The 17,494-nt window shown below is 40.5% G+C and overlaps 1 protein-coding gene across 2 annotated transcripts in view; it reads left to right on the top strand.

Moving 5' to 3' along the window:
• Window positions 1-17,494, top strand: part of LOC127438720 (probable ribonuclease ZC3H12B) — a 23,648-nt gene extending 6,154 nt beyond the window's left edge. The window contains exons 2-6 of one of the 2 annotated variants that reach the window (XM_051694541.1): window positions 6,208-7,124; window positions 8,638-8,777; window positions 10,048-10,282; window positions 14,471-14,592; window positions 15,567-17,494. In XM_051694541.1, coding sequence (XP_051550501.1) covers window positions 6,208-7,124; window positions 8,638-8,777; window positions 10,048-10,282; window positions 14,471-14,592; window positions 15,567-17,053 — 2,901 coding nt within the window. In that variant the 3' untranslated portion in view covers window positions 17,054-17,494. The remainder of the gene's footprint in view (window positions 1-6,207; window positions 7,125-8,637; window positions 8,778-10,047; window positions 10,283-14,470; window positions 14,593-15,566) is intronic. The other variant, XM_051694548.1, reaches the window with a different exon arrangement.

Here is a 17,494-nt window from a genome sequence, read left to right as displayed (position 1 = left end):
TTCAATCTAGCATTTTGAACATGACGTCTCTATATAATAATGAAAGAATTTTCATTTTTGGGTAAATGATCCTTTAACCTGAAGCGGTATACATTTAAATTAGGGCAAGGGGCAAAAAAGCCACCGTATGACTAAAGTGCTATATTTATATATAAAAATATAAAAATAAAAAATGTCCTCAAAATGAATTTCTCTGTTTTTTTATGATTATTATTATTTGTAACATCTGACATAGTTCCAAGTTTTTGGTTTTATGCCTTTTTAATGTTAATGATCTGGTTAAATTGAAGTATTTACAGTATTGTGCATCATCAGTATTGTGTATAAGAAACAAATTGCCCTCATCAAGGTACAAAAACCCCTGAGAATCAAATGCAGGGGGCAAATAGTTGCGCCTTTATGAAAAAGAAAATTTTTTGACAAAGCATTTAATTTATTTGTAATTCTTATTGAAGTTAGTGGTGCATTTGATCTGTTGTGGACTTCTGACACTGATTGTACAGTGCAGCTGATCAGAGAACTGTTGTTAAAGACGTGATCACTAGCCCAGGCCCGTGGCTTGCGAGTGCAGACGATGTGGTTCAGTGCCCAAGGGAACATGCTGCTGGAGTCAGCATCACGACTCAGAGTGGTAGCTATGTCATGCTGGGGAAGCAACTCTTCAGTACTGCACATCTGCAGAGGGAGAGAGAGCGGGGAAGATTGTGTATACTGTCATGTCAAAGTGATATTATTTCTAGTTTGATGTCTCTAATGTAAACAAACACCAATAACACTCGGACTCCTGCTGTTTATCTTTGTCTCTCTCCATGGCATCTGTGAGGAAAGCTCCAATGCAATGCGTGAAGGTGTAAATTAGTGAGTCAGGCATGTATGGTTGTTTATACGTGCATCCAGCTTTGCAGATATAGCGCTGTATAGTTTCGAAAAGTGTAAATGTAATATGTACTCTGTGTGCTTGCATGCCTGTGAGTGTGTGATCCAGGCTTTCCCAGTGAACACTGCGTTGTGTTAGTCGTGACTGCTAAAAAGCAGTTAGCTGATGACAGGGCTGCGTTGCTAGGCAACCAGTGTCATGAGCGCAGAGGAGCCTCTTGTAGCTGGATGGTGCTATCGGTTTTCTCTCTACACACACATACTCACACACACACACACACACACACACACACACACACACACACACACACTCTCTCTCTCTCAACCTACACATACACATCCCTCTCACCCCACACAATAACAAACAGAGACATGCACGCACACATATTCACATACTCTCACTCTAGACTAGACTCACTTTGTAAACACTAATACGAAATATCAACCTTGATAAAAGAGAATTACTTCTCTTTAATACTAGTTTTAAGATTAAAAAGCCTTTTTGAAATAAGTTTATTTTTATTTTATATTTTATTCCCTTTTCTCCGAATTTGAAATGCCCAATTTCCACTACTTAGTAGGTCCTTGTGGTTGCGCGGTTACTCACCTCAATCCGGGTGGCGGAGGACAAGTCTCAGTTGCCTCCATTTCTGAGACAGTCAATCCGCGCATCTTATCACGTGACTCGCTGTGCATGACACCGCGGAGGCTCACAGCATGTGGAGGCTCATGCTACTCTCCGCGATCCACGCACAACTTACCACATGCCACACTGAGAGCAAGAACCCCTAATCACGACCACGAGGAGGTTACCCCATGTGACTCTACCCTCCCTTGCAACTGGGCGAATTTGGTTGCTTAGGAGACCTGGCTGGAGTCACTCAGCATGTTCTGGATTCGAACTCACGACTCCAGGGGTGGTAGTTAGCGTCAATACTCGTTGAGCTACCCAGGCCCCCAATAAGTTTAATTCAAACAGCTGCGAATTGTAATGGGAGATTTGCAGTATTTGGCTTAAAGGCATAGTTCACCCAATAATGAAAATTCTGTCATCAGTTACTTACCCTCATACTGTTCCGAACCCATCAGGCTTATTTTATTTCTGATGTTAGCATTAAAGGTGCACTCAATAATTTTTTGAAGTCTGTCGAAATGGCTACATTGGTTTACACCGACACCTAGTGGCCTGGATGCCGCATCATTCAAACACAGTAGTTTTCAGTTACCAGTGCCATTGTAGAAATTCACTATGCAGAGTAAACCAGAATTAATTTAATTCATGAATGAACGTGTCCCATAACATGGCAGTTACTGAGATTAAGTTAGTAGTATTCAGCTGGTCATGTGATGCTAACATGGCTGCCCCCATGAGGGTGCCCCTGCTCCATGTAGAATAAAAGAGTTTTTACAAGGTTACTGATATGACTAAACTCTTCATCCCACATGAGTGGTCATGAGTTTCAATTACTATTCATTTCTTTAGAAGTAAAACTTTTTAAATGAGGAAAAAATTACTGTGTGAACCTTAAGGTTAGCCTGAGTCACACTTCATTTTCATTGCATCTTTTTTTACATACAATAAAAGTGAATGGTGACTGAGGCTAACATTTTGCCTGACAATTGTGTTCCACAGAAGCGTGTCATTTGGGTTTGTAACAACATGAGGGTGAGAAAATGATGACAGCATTTGGGTGAACTATCCTTTAAGGACTGGGGAATGTTCTCATATTTAAAAGCAGATATTCAATAATTCAAAGTGAAATCGTTTTTGTAATTTTAGATGGACAAGTGCATGCTAGTTTGTAAATAAGCATGTGAGTGTTGCTATACAATTTGGTAAACTGATACAGTTAAATATCCATTTGCATGTTTCACTGCTAGCTGTTGGTACTGACGTGGAATTCAAGGGTTAAGAAAATGTCTCCTAAACAGAGATCAGAGTGTCTTTTTGTTTCCTTTCAACATAGTTAATTTGCCACAGTATAATTTCCTTCAACCATAACCCCACCCAAAGTACTCTAGGTTCCTTTTTGTCGTATTTAAATTACTAATGTTATCAAAAAGTTTTGACCTGAGAATGCTGTAATTAATGTGAGTTTTCCCAGCAACACCTTGATGCAAAGTCAGCCTGACCAATCCAGTTGTCTTCTCCCTCCTATATATAGATATATATAGAGATATTCGCCATGACTCACAACACACACAATCCATAGGTCCGTTTGTGACAAATGGGCACATGCGTCATGGTGATTGTCTTCTAAGTATACAGTATGCTCACCTCATTAAAATAGCTGAAAACAAAATAATGAGATATGCACAGTACTGTGCAAAAGTTTTAGGCAGTTGTGAAAAATGTTATACAGTGAGTATGTTTTCAAGAATAATGCCACAAATAATTTTTAAGTGTAGTAAACATAAAAAATCATAAATATTTGGTGTGACCACTCTATTCTTTAAAAAAGCACAGATTCTCCTAAGTACACTTAGCACAGTTTTTCAAGATTGTTAGCAGATACAGTAGGTTGTTCCAAGCATCTTGGAGAACTTGCCACAGTTCTATGTGTTTATCTCATTTGCTTCTGTCTCTTCATGTAATCCCAGACTGACTCAATGTTGAGATCCGGGCTCTGTGGGGTCATACCATCTGTTGCACGACTCCTTGTTCTACTTCTATTTGCAAAAGGAATGTTTGTAAATCTAAAATTGATATTTCCTATTGACACACTAAAGCAGAAGATACAAAATAACCATCTTAAGGCAAATGTTTTTGTGAAATATCTAATTTGCCTAAGACCTTTGCTAAAGTACAGTATATAAAAACTGGAGGATCCCAGAAGCATTTGGAGCAAGAAAAAGAGTTAAAAGGGTTTAAAAAAATTACTGCTTATCTTAGCCTCTGCAGCCCCTGCAAAAAAGAAGTGGGATTTATTTTTTTATTTTTATATTTTCATTTTTTATAAATAATTGTGGTATTTCATGCATGAATATTAAACATTAAAAAGATTGTAAAAAAAAAATAAATAATCTTAATATATCTTAATTTAAATTGTATTCTCTTCACATATATGTATTATATCCTTATCGCATTACATCATTATTATGCTGTATAATATTAGTAGGGATGGACCGATACAAAATGTATGTGCCGATACTGATATCTGATCATTTACAACAACAACGGCTAATACAGATTCCAGTCCCGATAGTTTGGTGGTTCTGTTTTTATACCACCTTGTTTTAACTGATAATTAATTACACAACTTCAGTAGAAATTAACTTTATTCTCCATGACTCTATGTCATCTGTTTCAAAGTAACTGATTTCAGTTATTTACAAAACACTGAAAATAAAAGCACATTATTAATTCACATTAACATTTACTCACAATAAGTGAATTCTGAATAGCTTCTTTTTAGGCTCACATTAAATTGGTAATATTGCCTCATTTTCAGGGGTCCAAGCACCTGTTGTATTTGTTCCGATTTTCTTCTTATTTAAAAAAAAAAATTATTATTATTTTTCTGCCCTAAAAGTGTCTGGGTGTCAGAGACCGTAAATCGTAGAGATTCCAAACTTGGCAGGATGGTTTTAAATCCCCCCCACCAAGTAGACACTTGGGGTTTGGATCTTTTGAGTCAGGTTAGTAATCAGCCAATAAGAATCTCTTTGGTCACTGGCTAGCCATGCCCTAGCAACCATTTAAAGCACCCTAGCAACCAGCCCTATTGACTTCCATTCAAAATGGCTGAGTACGATATCTTTGGATCATAATATCCTAGAGAAATGATAGTTGGCTTGTTTTACTTGGGTGAGCAATCAGACTTCAGGTATCATCATGGAAACTACTTAGCGACGCCCTAGCAACCATTTAGAGCCCTCTAGCTTTTTGAGTATCACCTTGGTAACTGCTTAGCAACCAGATGGTGTTACCCTAGCAACCAAGTAACAAATCACATATCTCTGCACCAGAACATCGTTACGACCTCCGGTTTCATTAATTTGTCTCAGGGTAGCAAGGAGCCTTTTTGAGTATCACCTTGGTAACTGCTTAGCAACCAGATGGGGTTAGCCTAGCAACCAAGTAATAAATCACATATCTCTGCATCAGAACATCGTAGAGATATCCGGTTTTGTTAATTTGACTCAGGGTGGAAAGGAGCCTTTTGATTATCACCTTGGTAACTGCCTAGCAACCAAATGGGGTTACCTCAGCAACCAAGAAACAAATCACATATCTCTGCACCAGAACATCATAGAGACTTTCAGTTTTGTAATTTGTCTCAGGGTAGCAAGGAGCCTATTGAGTCTCACCTTGGTAACTGCCTAGCAATCAGATGGGGCTACCCTAGCAACCAAGTAACAAATCACATATCTCTGCACCAGAAAATCATAGAGACTTCCAGCTTTGTTCGTTTGACTCAGGGTAGCAAGGAGCCTTATTGAGGATCACCTTGGTAACTGCCTAGCAATCAGATGGGGTTACCCTAGCAACCAAGTAACAAATCACAATTCTGATTATATTGTTTATTTTTTCACATGTACTTGGACCCCGATGATTGCTGCTTGTGGCTATATATATATATATATATATATATATATTCTTACATTAGCTGAATTCTGAATGATGAAGCTTGTCTCGTTTTAGCTAAAACAGCCTCCACTTAACTTAAATAAACTCATTACATTCCTTGCTGTGTCCAGTTTTAAGGTGAGTAATCAAATTAGTTGTGTTAAAAGTTTAATGGTAGTTCCACCTTGTGAAATTTTAGCAGTTCAAAGCTTACAAATAGCAACTCTGCTGTGATTGTCACCTAATTTAAAGTAATTTCACACAAGAGACATTTTCTTTATACACAGCACGAGATGTAGGCTAATTGTCTGACATGTTTTTCCTCACCCTTTTGACAGGAAATAATTGGCCCGAATTCTGAGTGCAGTTAGTTGTTTTTATTGGCTGATAAAGATAATATCGGCTGATGTTTAGCCGATACAACGATGCATCTCTAAATAATAGCATCATATTGGCCTCATCACCAAAGATTTGTTCACAGAAAAGCTAAGAAAGTCTTAAGGATACAATTGTAGCATGTAAGATATTAACCAAAAACTTCTTCGTATCTACTTAGTCTACTACAGTAAGGTAAATTGAGTGCCTTTACTGACCCATCCATCTATAATACTGTAATTTAGTATTCGCCCAAATATTTTTTCTGTCTGTCACCAACATGCTCAATGACAGAAGTGACATAACAGTCCTGTCTCTGACAATTAGATTGGTATAATGATCTGACATCATGATCTGTCCATCTTTTTTCTCTCTCTTTATCTCAGGAGTACATTGTGTCCCTGATCAGTCCTGTTCATAAGCACCGTGAGCGTTTAACTCTTTGGCTGCAGCGCCGTCTGCATGCCCTACGTGCAGCTATTGAGTATGAGAGCTGCGCCGTTGTGCAGGTGAGGGACCATGCACTGGAGATTCAGGGAGGTCATGCACAGGTAACAGCTGCATGCGCTATGCTGCAGCGCCTCAAAATGGAGCACCGCGGCTGCCGTGACCCCCAGCCCTCGCCCGCCTCTGCTGGCCAGGAATCTCCAGAGGATGAGGAGGAGGACGACGAAGAAGCTGGGGAAGAGGGGAGCAGTTCGGAGAGCGACGGAGAGGCTCGATCAAGAAGCGAGAGTTCCGGAGGAGGTGTCGGCTCAGCAGGCCCAGGCGAAGGAGCAACAGGAAGGAGGAGAGACCCGCTCATTGCAACCAAACCTCACCGGCAGCTGTGCCGCTCACCCTGTTTGGATCGCCCTAGCTTCAGCCAGAGCAGCACCTTACAGGAGTTACGTTCAGACGACACACGCGGCGATCCATCTCGCACTGACCCCTCCCAAAGAACACCCTCACTTGCTCTGCCCACTTCTGCAGCTCAGGCACCCTTACGACAAACCAGCGATCGAGATTACCAGACCAAAATGGACTTTGCTCTGAAACTGGGCTACTCTGGAGAGCAGGTGGAGACCGTGCTGAGTAAACTGGGGCCCAGTGCGCTAATCAATGATGTGTTGGCTGAGCTGGTGCGGCTTGGGAATAAAGGGGAACCAGAGCACCAGGGACCAGCGGGTACTGCCAGTTTAGCGCCACGGGCAGTAGGAGCCAAAGAAACCGTAAGCCCTGAGGCATCGCTGGAGGAGGACACACCAGACACATACGACAATCTCCGACCAATCGTGATTGATGGATCCAATGTTGCCATGAGGTGAATACTAATGAGAGTCAAAGAGTTTGTTCACAATTATAAAATTTTTGTAATTGCTTAACAAGCCTACATAGATATAAAGACCATTGGTTTTATCGTTAGTGAAAACTATTACGAAAACTTGAGTTTGCAAAAGAATGAAAACTAAACTGAAACTATTAATGTGCACTGCATTACAAACAAAAACTAAATAGAATTACGGAGAAAAAGACTTTAGTTTGAATATTTTTTTATCAGTTCAGGATAGTCAGATTTAATTAATTTGACCATTGGTAGTGGGGTCATCTAATCAACATGTAAAATATCCAGCCACAATTAGTTTTTCCTGTATGTGACATTTAGGGGTTAGTTAATCTAAAATTGACAACACCACAATAATTAAGCAGTGTGCAGCAAAGTTGTAACTCATGGTGCAGCAGTTCCTGTGAAATATTGACATGAAAAGAACATGAAAGAAACTGGCTGAACAAAGGGAATGGTGAGGAATGTTTCCAGTTGCATTTTCACTCGAGGACAGTTTAGAACGGTATGATTACAAACCGTTCTCGGTCCTGGATTTCTCGGCATGGTAAGCTAACCGTGCTCAACTGTGCTGGTATAGAATGGTTTTAGTACGTGGTGACTCACGATTGTCAATTTGCCAACGCCAAGGTAACTTACTCATGTAGTATTCTATTTTGTCAATAAATTTCCTTCTTAGCTAGCTTGAGATCTTTTACCTTTCTGTGTGTTCATGTTTGGTGGCATAGACAACCCCTCAGCATTTGATGGTAAACCTCTAGCCTTTTTCTCTTTGCTTTCGTTTTTTGCGACCTGGGCCAGGTCTTTCCTGTGCTTTAGTTTTTTTGAAAAAAGCAGTCCTCAAAACTGTGATGTGAATATGTGACGTTTACCTTTCACGCCATCGCCAACTGATGTATTTGTTACTTAATGTACATAATCCTCTAATCTAATTTCTCAGTGTAATCTCTTTTAAATTATCTCTAAAAGTCTGTATCCAGTAATCACAAATAACAGGAAAAGTCTTTGCAAAATTAAATGGAATTGAATTGGTTAAACTGTATAAGTGACGAAACTAAAACTAATACTTAAATGAAATAAAAACTATAATTTGTCATTTTCCAAAAATACAAATGAATTAAAAACTGTTTATGCACTATTAAAACTAACTAAAACAAAACAAATTGAAATCTAAAATACAAAATGAAATAAAGCTAAACTACTAAAATTTAAATCAAAACTATAATAACTCTTGCTGATAGCTCTGGACTGATACCGCATAGAGGAAAGGATTAGTCACAGTTACAGCAAAGCTGTAATCTTGGGAGTCATGCGAGTCCTCTCACTATTGTTGTTTTCCACTTAAATTTAAGATGTTGCAGGAAGTGTTTTTGTGAAATGTTCTTAAAGTTCCTGTTTTAAAATATTCTTAGTATTGTGAAATGTCCAATCAGTGAGTGAATTGAGTGTGTGTGCATGTGAATAATTTGATGTTGGTAATATTATTTTGTAGCCATGGAAACAAAGAGGTCTTCTCATGTCTGGGCATTCAACTGGCTGTTGATTGGTTCCTGGAGAAAGGCCACAAAGACATCACAGTCTTCGTCCCAGCATGGAGGAAAGAACAGTCAAGACCTGACGCACCGATCAAAGGTAATATGAGAGCATGAGAGAGAAAGAATCTGCAGGAGATTATGTTCCTGTAGCAAGTTTTTTGTTCCTAAAAGTAAGAGTGTGGCTCTGCTCCAAAACCTAGTGAGCTGCCTGCCTAGGCAGCATTTAAAAGGCACTGATGCAAGGGCTGTTCCAAAAGCATAATTATGCTTCTAAGGAATTATCCTGCTATGGTGAATTATTTTGGCCAAATTCTAAGGCAGAATTATATCCTTGATGAAGAAAATGTCATAATGCATTGGGGTGAAAATCTAGTGAAGCCTAGTGAAAATCCATCAAAGATAGTATCATTCATGGATGGGTCTGAAGGGAGGTTTGGGGGGACATTTCCCACCAGATTTTCTTAGTGCACCCCAGAAACTTCTGACATTCCCACCCTGGTCGAATGGCAAAACAACCAAGCCCCCACTTCCCTGGTCGGATGGCAAAAGAGGGAGTAATTAGGGAGCAAAGAGGTGACCTGTTGCCCACCCTTATTATATATTGATTATATGTTAATACAATTTTAAATATTGATTGTAAATATACTTGTAATTTACTGAATAACAGTTCAAATCTAATAAAAAAAAGAAGAAGAATATTTTGCCTAATATTTATATGTGCTGTGTAGTTTTATCCATATTAAAGTATTGCATAGTTAGCTTAGCAACTTGCTAACACCAAACTCCTGTGTGCTTTGTGTGAGGAGCGCTATTTTTATGATGCACGGAGTTGCTGCCTCTGGACAGGGTTTCAAATCGGTCATGTATGACCTTACCATTTCAGTAAGCATGCTGCCTTAGTCCACTCCTTACTAATACGTGTCTGTTTCCTAACGTCATAATTTTTAGTATGCGGTACCAAAGAGCGGTTTCAAAAGTCGCAAAATCAATGCTTTTTTCAACTGCAGACATATTAGTGTGGACGTTGCCTTAGAGGTAGCAGCCTATGTACGCAGTATATAGCAAGGCAGTTCACTAGGTTTTAGAACAGAGCCTGTGGTGGTTATACAGTATAGTGCTTATATAGCGAAGTGTGATTCTGTAAAGAAAAAGCACAGCCTCAAAATGTGTTTCAGATCCAACAAACCTATGTTTCATTGTTGCCATGTGTTACCATATTATAGAGCATGTGTGTATGAACTCCTCTGAGGAGCTGTCATGTGTCCAGTGAGATTGGCCATCTGTACTGCAATGTGTATACAAGTTTGTGTATGTCTGTGCGTAAGGTCACAGGAAGTGATGATGTGCAATCTCACACTTGTCCTCAGATCAGGAGATCCTGCGAAAGTTAGAGAAGGAGAAAATCCTCGTATTCACTCCATCTCGTAGAGTCCAGGGCAGACGAGTGGTGTGCTACGACGACCGCTTCATCGTCAAGCTGGCCTGTGACTCTGACGGAATTATTGTGTCCAACGATAACTACAGAGACCTGCAGAATGAGAAACCAGAGTGGAAGAAATTTATAGAGGAACGACTCCTTATGTACAGCTTCGTCAACGACAAGTATGCTCGCACACAGTTACCGTGGTGACGGGGTTTTCTCTCTTTCGCTCATTTGTGTCTTCTGCTCTCCACCCTCGCACCCGTATGGTGTTCCTTTCTCACTCTTTTGCTTTCTTGCACTTGTCACTTTCAAGTCACCGTTTTTGTTCTTTAAATAAGATTTAAGCCATTTGTTTATTTGTTTATTAATTTTGATTTCCAATTTTGAGGAATGAGCATCCCATGAACAGTTTATCAGTCAAGATTAGGGATGGGTCGTGATGACTACCAACTAGTTGATTAGTGAGGCCAACTAGTTAATCTAGATATACAAAAATCAAAATTATGTCAACATTCTCTCACCCTCATGTCCTTCCAAAACCAAAATACCCTTTTTTGGGTAGGGTCTGTCTGCATCCTGTAAGACCACTAAGTTACGCCCCCCTTCAAATAACCAGTAAACTGCTTAAGTCTTGTAACAGTTGGATGTCACATTTAAAGACTGTGTTTGGTGTGTTTATTTGAAGTCCCGCAGCAACCCTACACCTATAGCTATACCTATCCCTACCCCTAAACCTGACCCTGACCACAAAGATTTAAAAATGAAATGTTTGTAAGAATATAATTTATTTCTCCCAAATTGGAATCCCAATTCTCACTACTTAGTAGGTCCTCGTGGTGGCGAGGTTAAATACCTCAGTCCGGGTGGCTGAGGACAAGTCTCAGTTGCCTTCGCTTCTGAGACCATCAATCCATGCATGACACTGCAGAGACTCCCAGCATGTGGAGGCTCACGCTACTCTCCGTGATCCACACACAACTTACCACACACCCCATTGAGAGTGAGAACCACTAATCGTGACCACGAGGAGGTTACCCCATGTGACTCTACCCTCCCTAGCAACCGGGCCAATTTGGTTGCTTAGGAGACCTGGCTGGATTCAAACTCACGACTCCAGGGGTGGTAGTCAGCGTCAATACTGGCTGAGCTACCCAGGCCCCTGTTTGTTTGTAAGATTATTAATTATACCACAGTTTAAAATGATTTTGAATACAATCATATGGCTGCATCACTAGGTGGCGACAGAAATGTGATAAACATGAAGAGAGGAGAAGAAGCTAGTGGTATGCTAAGCTAATAGGTAGAGTCACTTTATGATCCAAGGCAGCATTACCTGGAGTGATCGTGTCTTGAAGTGGGTGTTCCTTGTCGTCTTGTGGGATGCAGACAGATGCACTTTTGTCTTTCTTACACAAAACACATTCACTTCCATTGCAGTTATTTTCCATACAATGAAACTTAATGGTTACTGAGGTTAACATTCTGCCAAACATCATTTTATGTGTTCTAATATCCCTATAGGTTTGGAACACAATGAGGGTGAATAAATGATAACAGACTTTGCATTTTTGGGTGAACTATCCCTAAAAGACTTATTAGTTCACCAGATATTTAGGCAACCCAACGAATAGTCAATTTTGAAAATGTAGTTTTGCACAACCTTAGTTGTGCTTTTGCTAAATTGACTCTAATTTAAAGGTTGTTACTGCTGCAATTGAAAGAAATTCATATAAATGCATTAATATTGAATGTAGTTCAGCTTTTTGTAACAGGATTATTAAAGGAATAGTTCACCCAAAAATGAAAATTTGCTGATAATTTACTCACCCTCAGGCCATCCAAGATGTACAGTGGTGTGAAAAAGTGTTTGCATCCTTCCTGATTTCTTATTTTTTTGCATGTTTGTCACACTTAAATGTTTCAGATCTTCAAACAAGTTTAAATATTAGTCAAAGATAACACAAGTAAACACAAAATGCAGTTTTTAAATGAAGGTTGTTATTATTAAGGGAAAACAAAATCCAAACCTACATGGCCCTGTGTGAAAAAGTGTTTGCCCCGCCTGTTAAAACATAACTTAACTGTGGTTTATCACACCTGAGTTCAATTTCTCTAGCCACACCCAGGCCTGATTACTGCCACACCTATTCTCAATCAAGAAATCACTTAAATAGGACCTGCCTGACAAAATGAAGTAGACCAAAAGATCTTCAAAAGCTAGACATCATGCTGAGATCCAAAGAAATTCAGGAACAAATGAGAAAGAAAGTAATTGAGATCTATCAGTCTGGAAAAGGTTATAAAGCCATTTCTAAAGCTTTGGGACTCCAGAGAACCACAGTGAGAGCCATTATCCACAAATGGCGAAAACATGGAACAGTGGTGAACCTTCCCAGGAGTGGCCGGACGACCAAAATTTCCCCAAGAGCGCAGCGAAGACTCATCCAAGAGGTCACAAAAGACCCCACAACAACATCCAAAGAACTGCAGGCCTCACTTGCCTCAGTTAAGGTCAGTGTTCATGACTCCACCATAAGAAAGAGACTAGGCAAAAATGGCCTGCATGGCAGAGTTCCAAGACTAAAAACACTGCTGAGCAAACAGAACATTAAGGCTCGTCTCATTTTTGCCAGAAAACATCTTGATGATCCCCAAGACTTTTGGGAAAATACTCTGTGGACTGACGAGACAAAAGTTGAACTTTTTGGAAGGTGTGTGTCCCATTACATCTGGCGTAAAAGTAACACCGCATTTCAGAAAAAGAACATCATACCAACAGTAAAATATGGTGGTGGTAGTGTGATGGTCTGGGGCTGTTTTGCTGCTTCAGGACCTGGAAGACTTGCTGTGATAAATGGAACCATGAATTCTGCTATCTACCAAAAAATCCTGAAGGAGATCTGTGGCCATCTGTTCGTGACCTCAAGCTGAAGCGAACTTGGGTTCTGCAACAGAACAATGATCCAAAACACACCAGCAAGTCCACCTCTGAATGGCTGAAGAAAAACAAAATGAAGACTTTGGAGTGGCCTAGTCAAAGTCCTGACCTGAATCCTATTGAGATGCTGTGGCATGCCCTTCAAAAGGCAGTTCATGCTCGAAAACCCTCCAATGTGGCTGAATTGCAACAATTCTGCAAAGATGAGTGGGCCAAAATTCCTCCACAGCGCTGTAAAAGACTCATTGCAAGTTATCGCAAACGCTTGATTGCAGTTGTTGCTGCTAAGGGTGGCCCAACCAGTTATTAGGTTTAGGGGGCAATCACTTTTTCACACAGGGCCATGTAGGTTTGGATTTTGTTTTCCCTTAATAATAACAACCTTCATTTACAAACTGCATTTTATGTTTACTTGTGTTATCTTTGACTAATATTTAAACTTGTTTGATGATCTGAAACATTTAATTGTGACAAACATGCAAAAAAATAAGAAATCAGGAAGGGGGCAAACACTTTTTCACACCACTGTATCTGAGTTTCTTTCTTCATCAAAACAGAATTGAAGACTTTTAGGATTTCATTTCAGGCCTCCTCCTCTAAACAATGCAAGTGAATGTACTCCATTTTTTGACAGTCCAAAATGCATATTTAGGGTGCATCAAAATAATCCACACGACTACAGTCGACAAATAAAGGTCTCCTGAACCCAAACGATTGATTATTTTGAGAAACAAAACAATACTTATATACTTTTTAACTACAAATTTTCGCTTCCGTACATCTCTGTGACGTGCGCTCATGAGAGGGATGACATAAGCTCGTTGGTAAGGTCACGCATCATGTGGAGGAGGAGTCAGGAAGCGCGTCATTGTTTACATTGTTTTTTTTTTATTATTATTTGGAAATTATTTTTTATTTTATTTCATATTGTTTTGGACTGTTTTGGTTTGTGAACAGCACAAGTTTCTCTTGTAAACAATGACGCGCTTCCTGACTCCTCCACGTGACGCGTGACCTTATCAACCAGCTTACGTCATCCCTCTCATGAGCGCATGTCACAGAGGTGAACGGAAGCGAACATTTGTAGTTAAAAAGTATATGAGTATTGTTTTGTTTCTCAAAATAATCAATCGTTTGCATTCAGAAGAACTTTATTTGTTGACTGGAGTCATGTGGATTATTTTGATGCACCCTAAATATGCATTTTGGACCATCAAAAAATGGAGGACATTCAGTTCGCATTGTTTAAAGGAGGAGGCCTGAAATGAAATCCTAAAAGTCTTAAATTCTGTTTTGATGAAGGATGGCCTGAGGGTGAGTAAATTATCAGCAAATTTTCATTTTTGGGTGAACTATTCCTTTAAGAACTGCCACTCTAATGATCTTACATTTATGCTTACCTGCATTTGTCTGTTTGCTGTGTTTGTAGATTTATGCCTCCCGATGATCCTTTAGGCAGACACGGGCCCAGTCTAGAAAATTTTCTTCGCAAACGGCCGGTGGTTCCAGAGCACAAGAAGCAGCCGTGTCCATATGGTCAGTACAGCAAAAGTAGGAAATTAATTTATATCTTTTTCAGAATCATACAGCATGTAAAAATATTCATATGTTTGACTCGAATAAAATGAAATCAGATAAATCCACCACTTTTTCATGGACTCTCAAGCTATGGCATTTCTCGTTGGATATTTGAAAATACAGTGGGCTCCAAAAGTCTTAGACCACAATGCAAATCTGGGGTTCAAAATGTACTTTAAATATAAAAAAATTGAAAGTTTTGAAAAAACTTCACGATTTCTACAGTAGGTCACTAATCAAATTTGTAACATTGACCATGTTAATGGGATAGAAAATTCTGTCTGTTCCAATTTCTGATGTTTCAAAGCCATAGGACTTTCTTACTTCTGTGGAATACAAAAGGAGATGTTAGGCTGCATGACAGCCTCAGTCACCATTCACTTTCATTGTATCTTTTTACCATACAATGAAAGTGAATGGTGACTAAGGCTGTCAACCAGCGTAACATCTCCTTTTGTGTCCCACAGAAGAAAGTAAGTCAAACAGGGTTGGAACAACATAAGAGTTAGTAAATAATGACAGAATGATCATTTTCACTATCCCTCTAACTTCTTTGTACAATAGGTTAGATTTTCTTGCTTTCAATGAAGCACATAAGATTGCCTTTGAAAGTTTCTCAGTTCATGCTTTGATAAGATGGATCAAGTGCACGCTATCATTAAAGCAACATTGTGACATACCAATCATCACAAACTTCTGAAATTCACATACATTTTTCAATTTGATCTTTCACTGACAGTGTAATGCTGAATATAATTTGTCATGAAATAAATTTATTAAATTGTTAAATGTAAGAAGAAAGGAAAATAGAAGCATTTTTCAAGTGGTCTCAGACTTTTGAACTTCATTTTTAGTATATTGTGATTTGAAAAATTATATCTGCTAACATTTTAGAAAGAACTAAAGTAACATTTAATCTCAACCACCACTAATGTTTTTTTACACAGGTAAGAAGTGCACATATGGTCATAAGTGTAAGTACTACCACCCGGAGAGAGCCAATCAACCACATCGTGCTGTCGCAGACGAGCTCAGAGCCTTCGCCAAACTCTCCGCCGTAAAGACAATGAGTGAGGGGGCACTTGTAAAATGTGGAACCTCTGGCACTGTTGCCAAGGGTGACAGTAGCTCGGAGGCAAAGCGAGTGGCACCTAAGCGCCAGTCTGACCCCAGTATCCGGTCAGTTGCATGTGAACAGGAAGAGAGACTCTGCCCAACACGGAAGGCAGAGGCAAATTCTGTACCCTCTTTAGTGTCAGCGCTTAGTGTTCCAACCATGCCACTGCCAAAAAGTCACGCAGCAGGTGCTCTGAACACACGCTCTGCAAGCAGCCCTGTTCCAGGGTCTCTGCATTTTACCCACAGCTCCCTGGAACACTCAGGCAGCGTTCAGTACCCTCCCATCCTGGTCACCAACAGCCAGGGTGCCTCCATTGCTTACGGTGAGCCATTCCCCAAGTACGACTCTGTGGTGAGCGATCATGGATACTACTCCATGCTCAGTGACTTTTCCACCATAAGCTTGCAAGACAGTTTTTGCAGTCTGGAGCAGCCAGAGCCCATAGGGGTGGGTGGAGGGGGAGGGTACCCTGGCAGAGCTCCAAGCATGTGCCCAGAGGCTGGCCGAAGCCATTCGTCTGACTCCTTCTCGTCTTATAGTGGAGAGATGTATCTCAACTCAATGGAGGGCAGCTTAGATGACAGCATGAAAGGGCCACCTTCACAGGCACAGACGCAACCTTCTGCGCAAACGCGCCTTCAAGCATTTGCTCACGGTTTCCATCATGAGGTCTTGACACGTGTGCAGAGCTACGGTACGGATGAACCCAAACCTGGACCTCGCAAGCAGTCGTCCGCCCACCTTGCACCCCACTCCCAGCACCCAGTCGTTGGTGCTCGATCCAGCTGCCCTGGAGACTACCCTCCCCTCTCCCAGAATGTGTTGCCTTCTGCCAGCTCCACTCAGCACGGTCGCTCCTTAGGCATGACTCGCATGGACAGCATCTCCGACTCACGACTCTACGAGAGCAACCCGCTGCGGCAACGCCGACCACCTCTTTGCAGAGAGCAGCATGCTAGCTGGGACCCTTTGCCATGCTGTAACGAACCCTACAGTTATGGAGGCTATGGTTTAACGGGAGGTCTCATGCCTTGCTGCGAGAGGGTAATGGTTCGCAGTATGCCAGAGAAAATGGAGCAGATCTGGAGGTTCCCCTGGGATAGCTTGCCACCTCCACTGCCAGCCACTCGTGGGCCAGCAGGGGACCCCCAAGAGCGGCATCCTATTCCAGAACACCAATATCAAACATACCGAAACCTCTGCAACATCTTCCCGGCATACGTGGTCCATTCAGTCATGGAGAAGAACCCTCACATGACCGATCCCCAGCAGCTGGCTGCCGTCATCGTTACTAAATTACGCTCTTGCCACTAGGCACATCACAGACAGCTGCTAACACGAATACAAAATAAATAGATATCTAAGTGAATGAAAAATGCGTGGCCGTCTCAGGCATTACGTATTTTTGGCTCTGAAGAAATTATTTTTGGCTCTGGATTGGACTGTCAAAATGTTCCTTGTTTCCTTGATTCTGCTGTTTGTTGTGATACTGTATCTGTTAAGCCAAATGGGAGCCTGAATCTTGAACCTGTATCAAGCTGTATATCTTGAGCGAGATCCCTCAAAAAGGCTTTAGCAATGTCTTAAAAACTGTTTAGCTCTTGAGATGGGCTGAAATGGCAAAAATGTTTTTGAGGTTTAAAGGGATAGTTCAACCATAAATGAAAATTCTGTCATCATTTACTCACCCATCATGTTGTTCCTAACCCGTATGACTTTCTCTGTTCTGTGGAACACAAAAAGAGATGTTACATA

The sequence above is a fragment of the Myxocyprinus asiaticus genome, chromosome 4 (assembly GCF_019703515.2).
Source record: "Myxocyprinus asiaticus isolate MX2 ecotype Aquarium Trade chromosome 4, UBuf_Myxa_2, whole genome shotgun sequence".
Lineage (NCBI taxonomy): Eukaryota > Metazoa > Chordata > Actinopteri > Cypriniformes > Catostomidae > Myxocyprinus > Myxocyprinus asiaticus.
The sequence above is the reverse complement of the archived record's forward strand: the minus strand, read 5'-3'. Positions and strand labels throughout refer to the sequence as shown.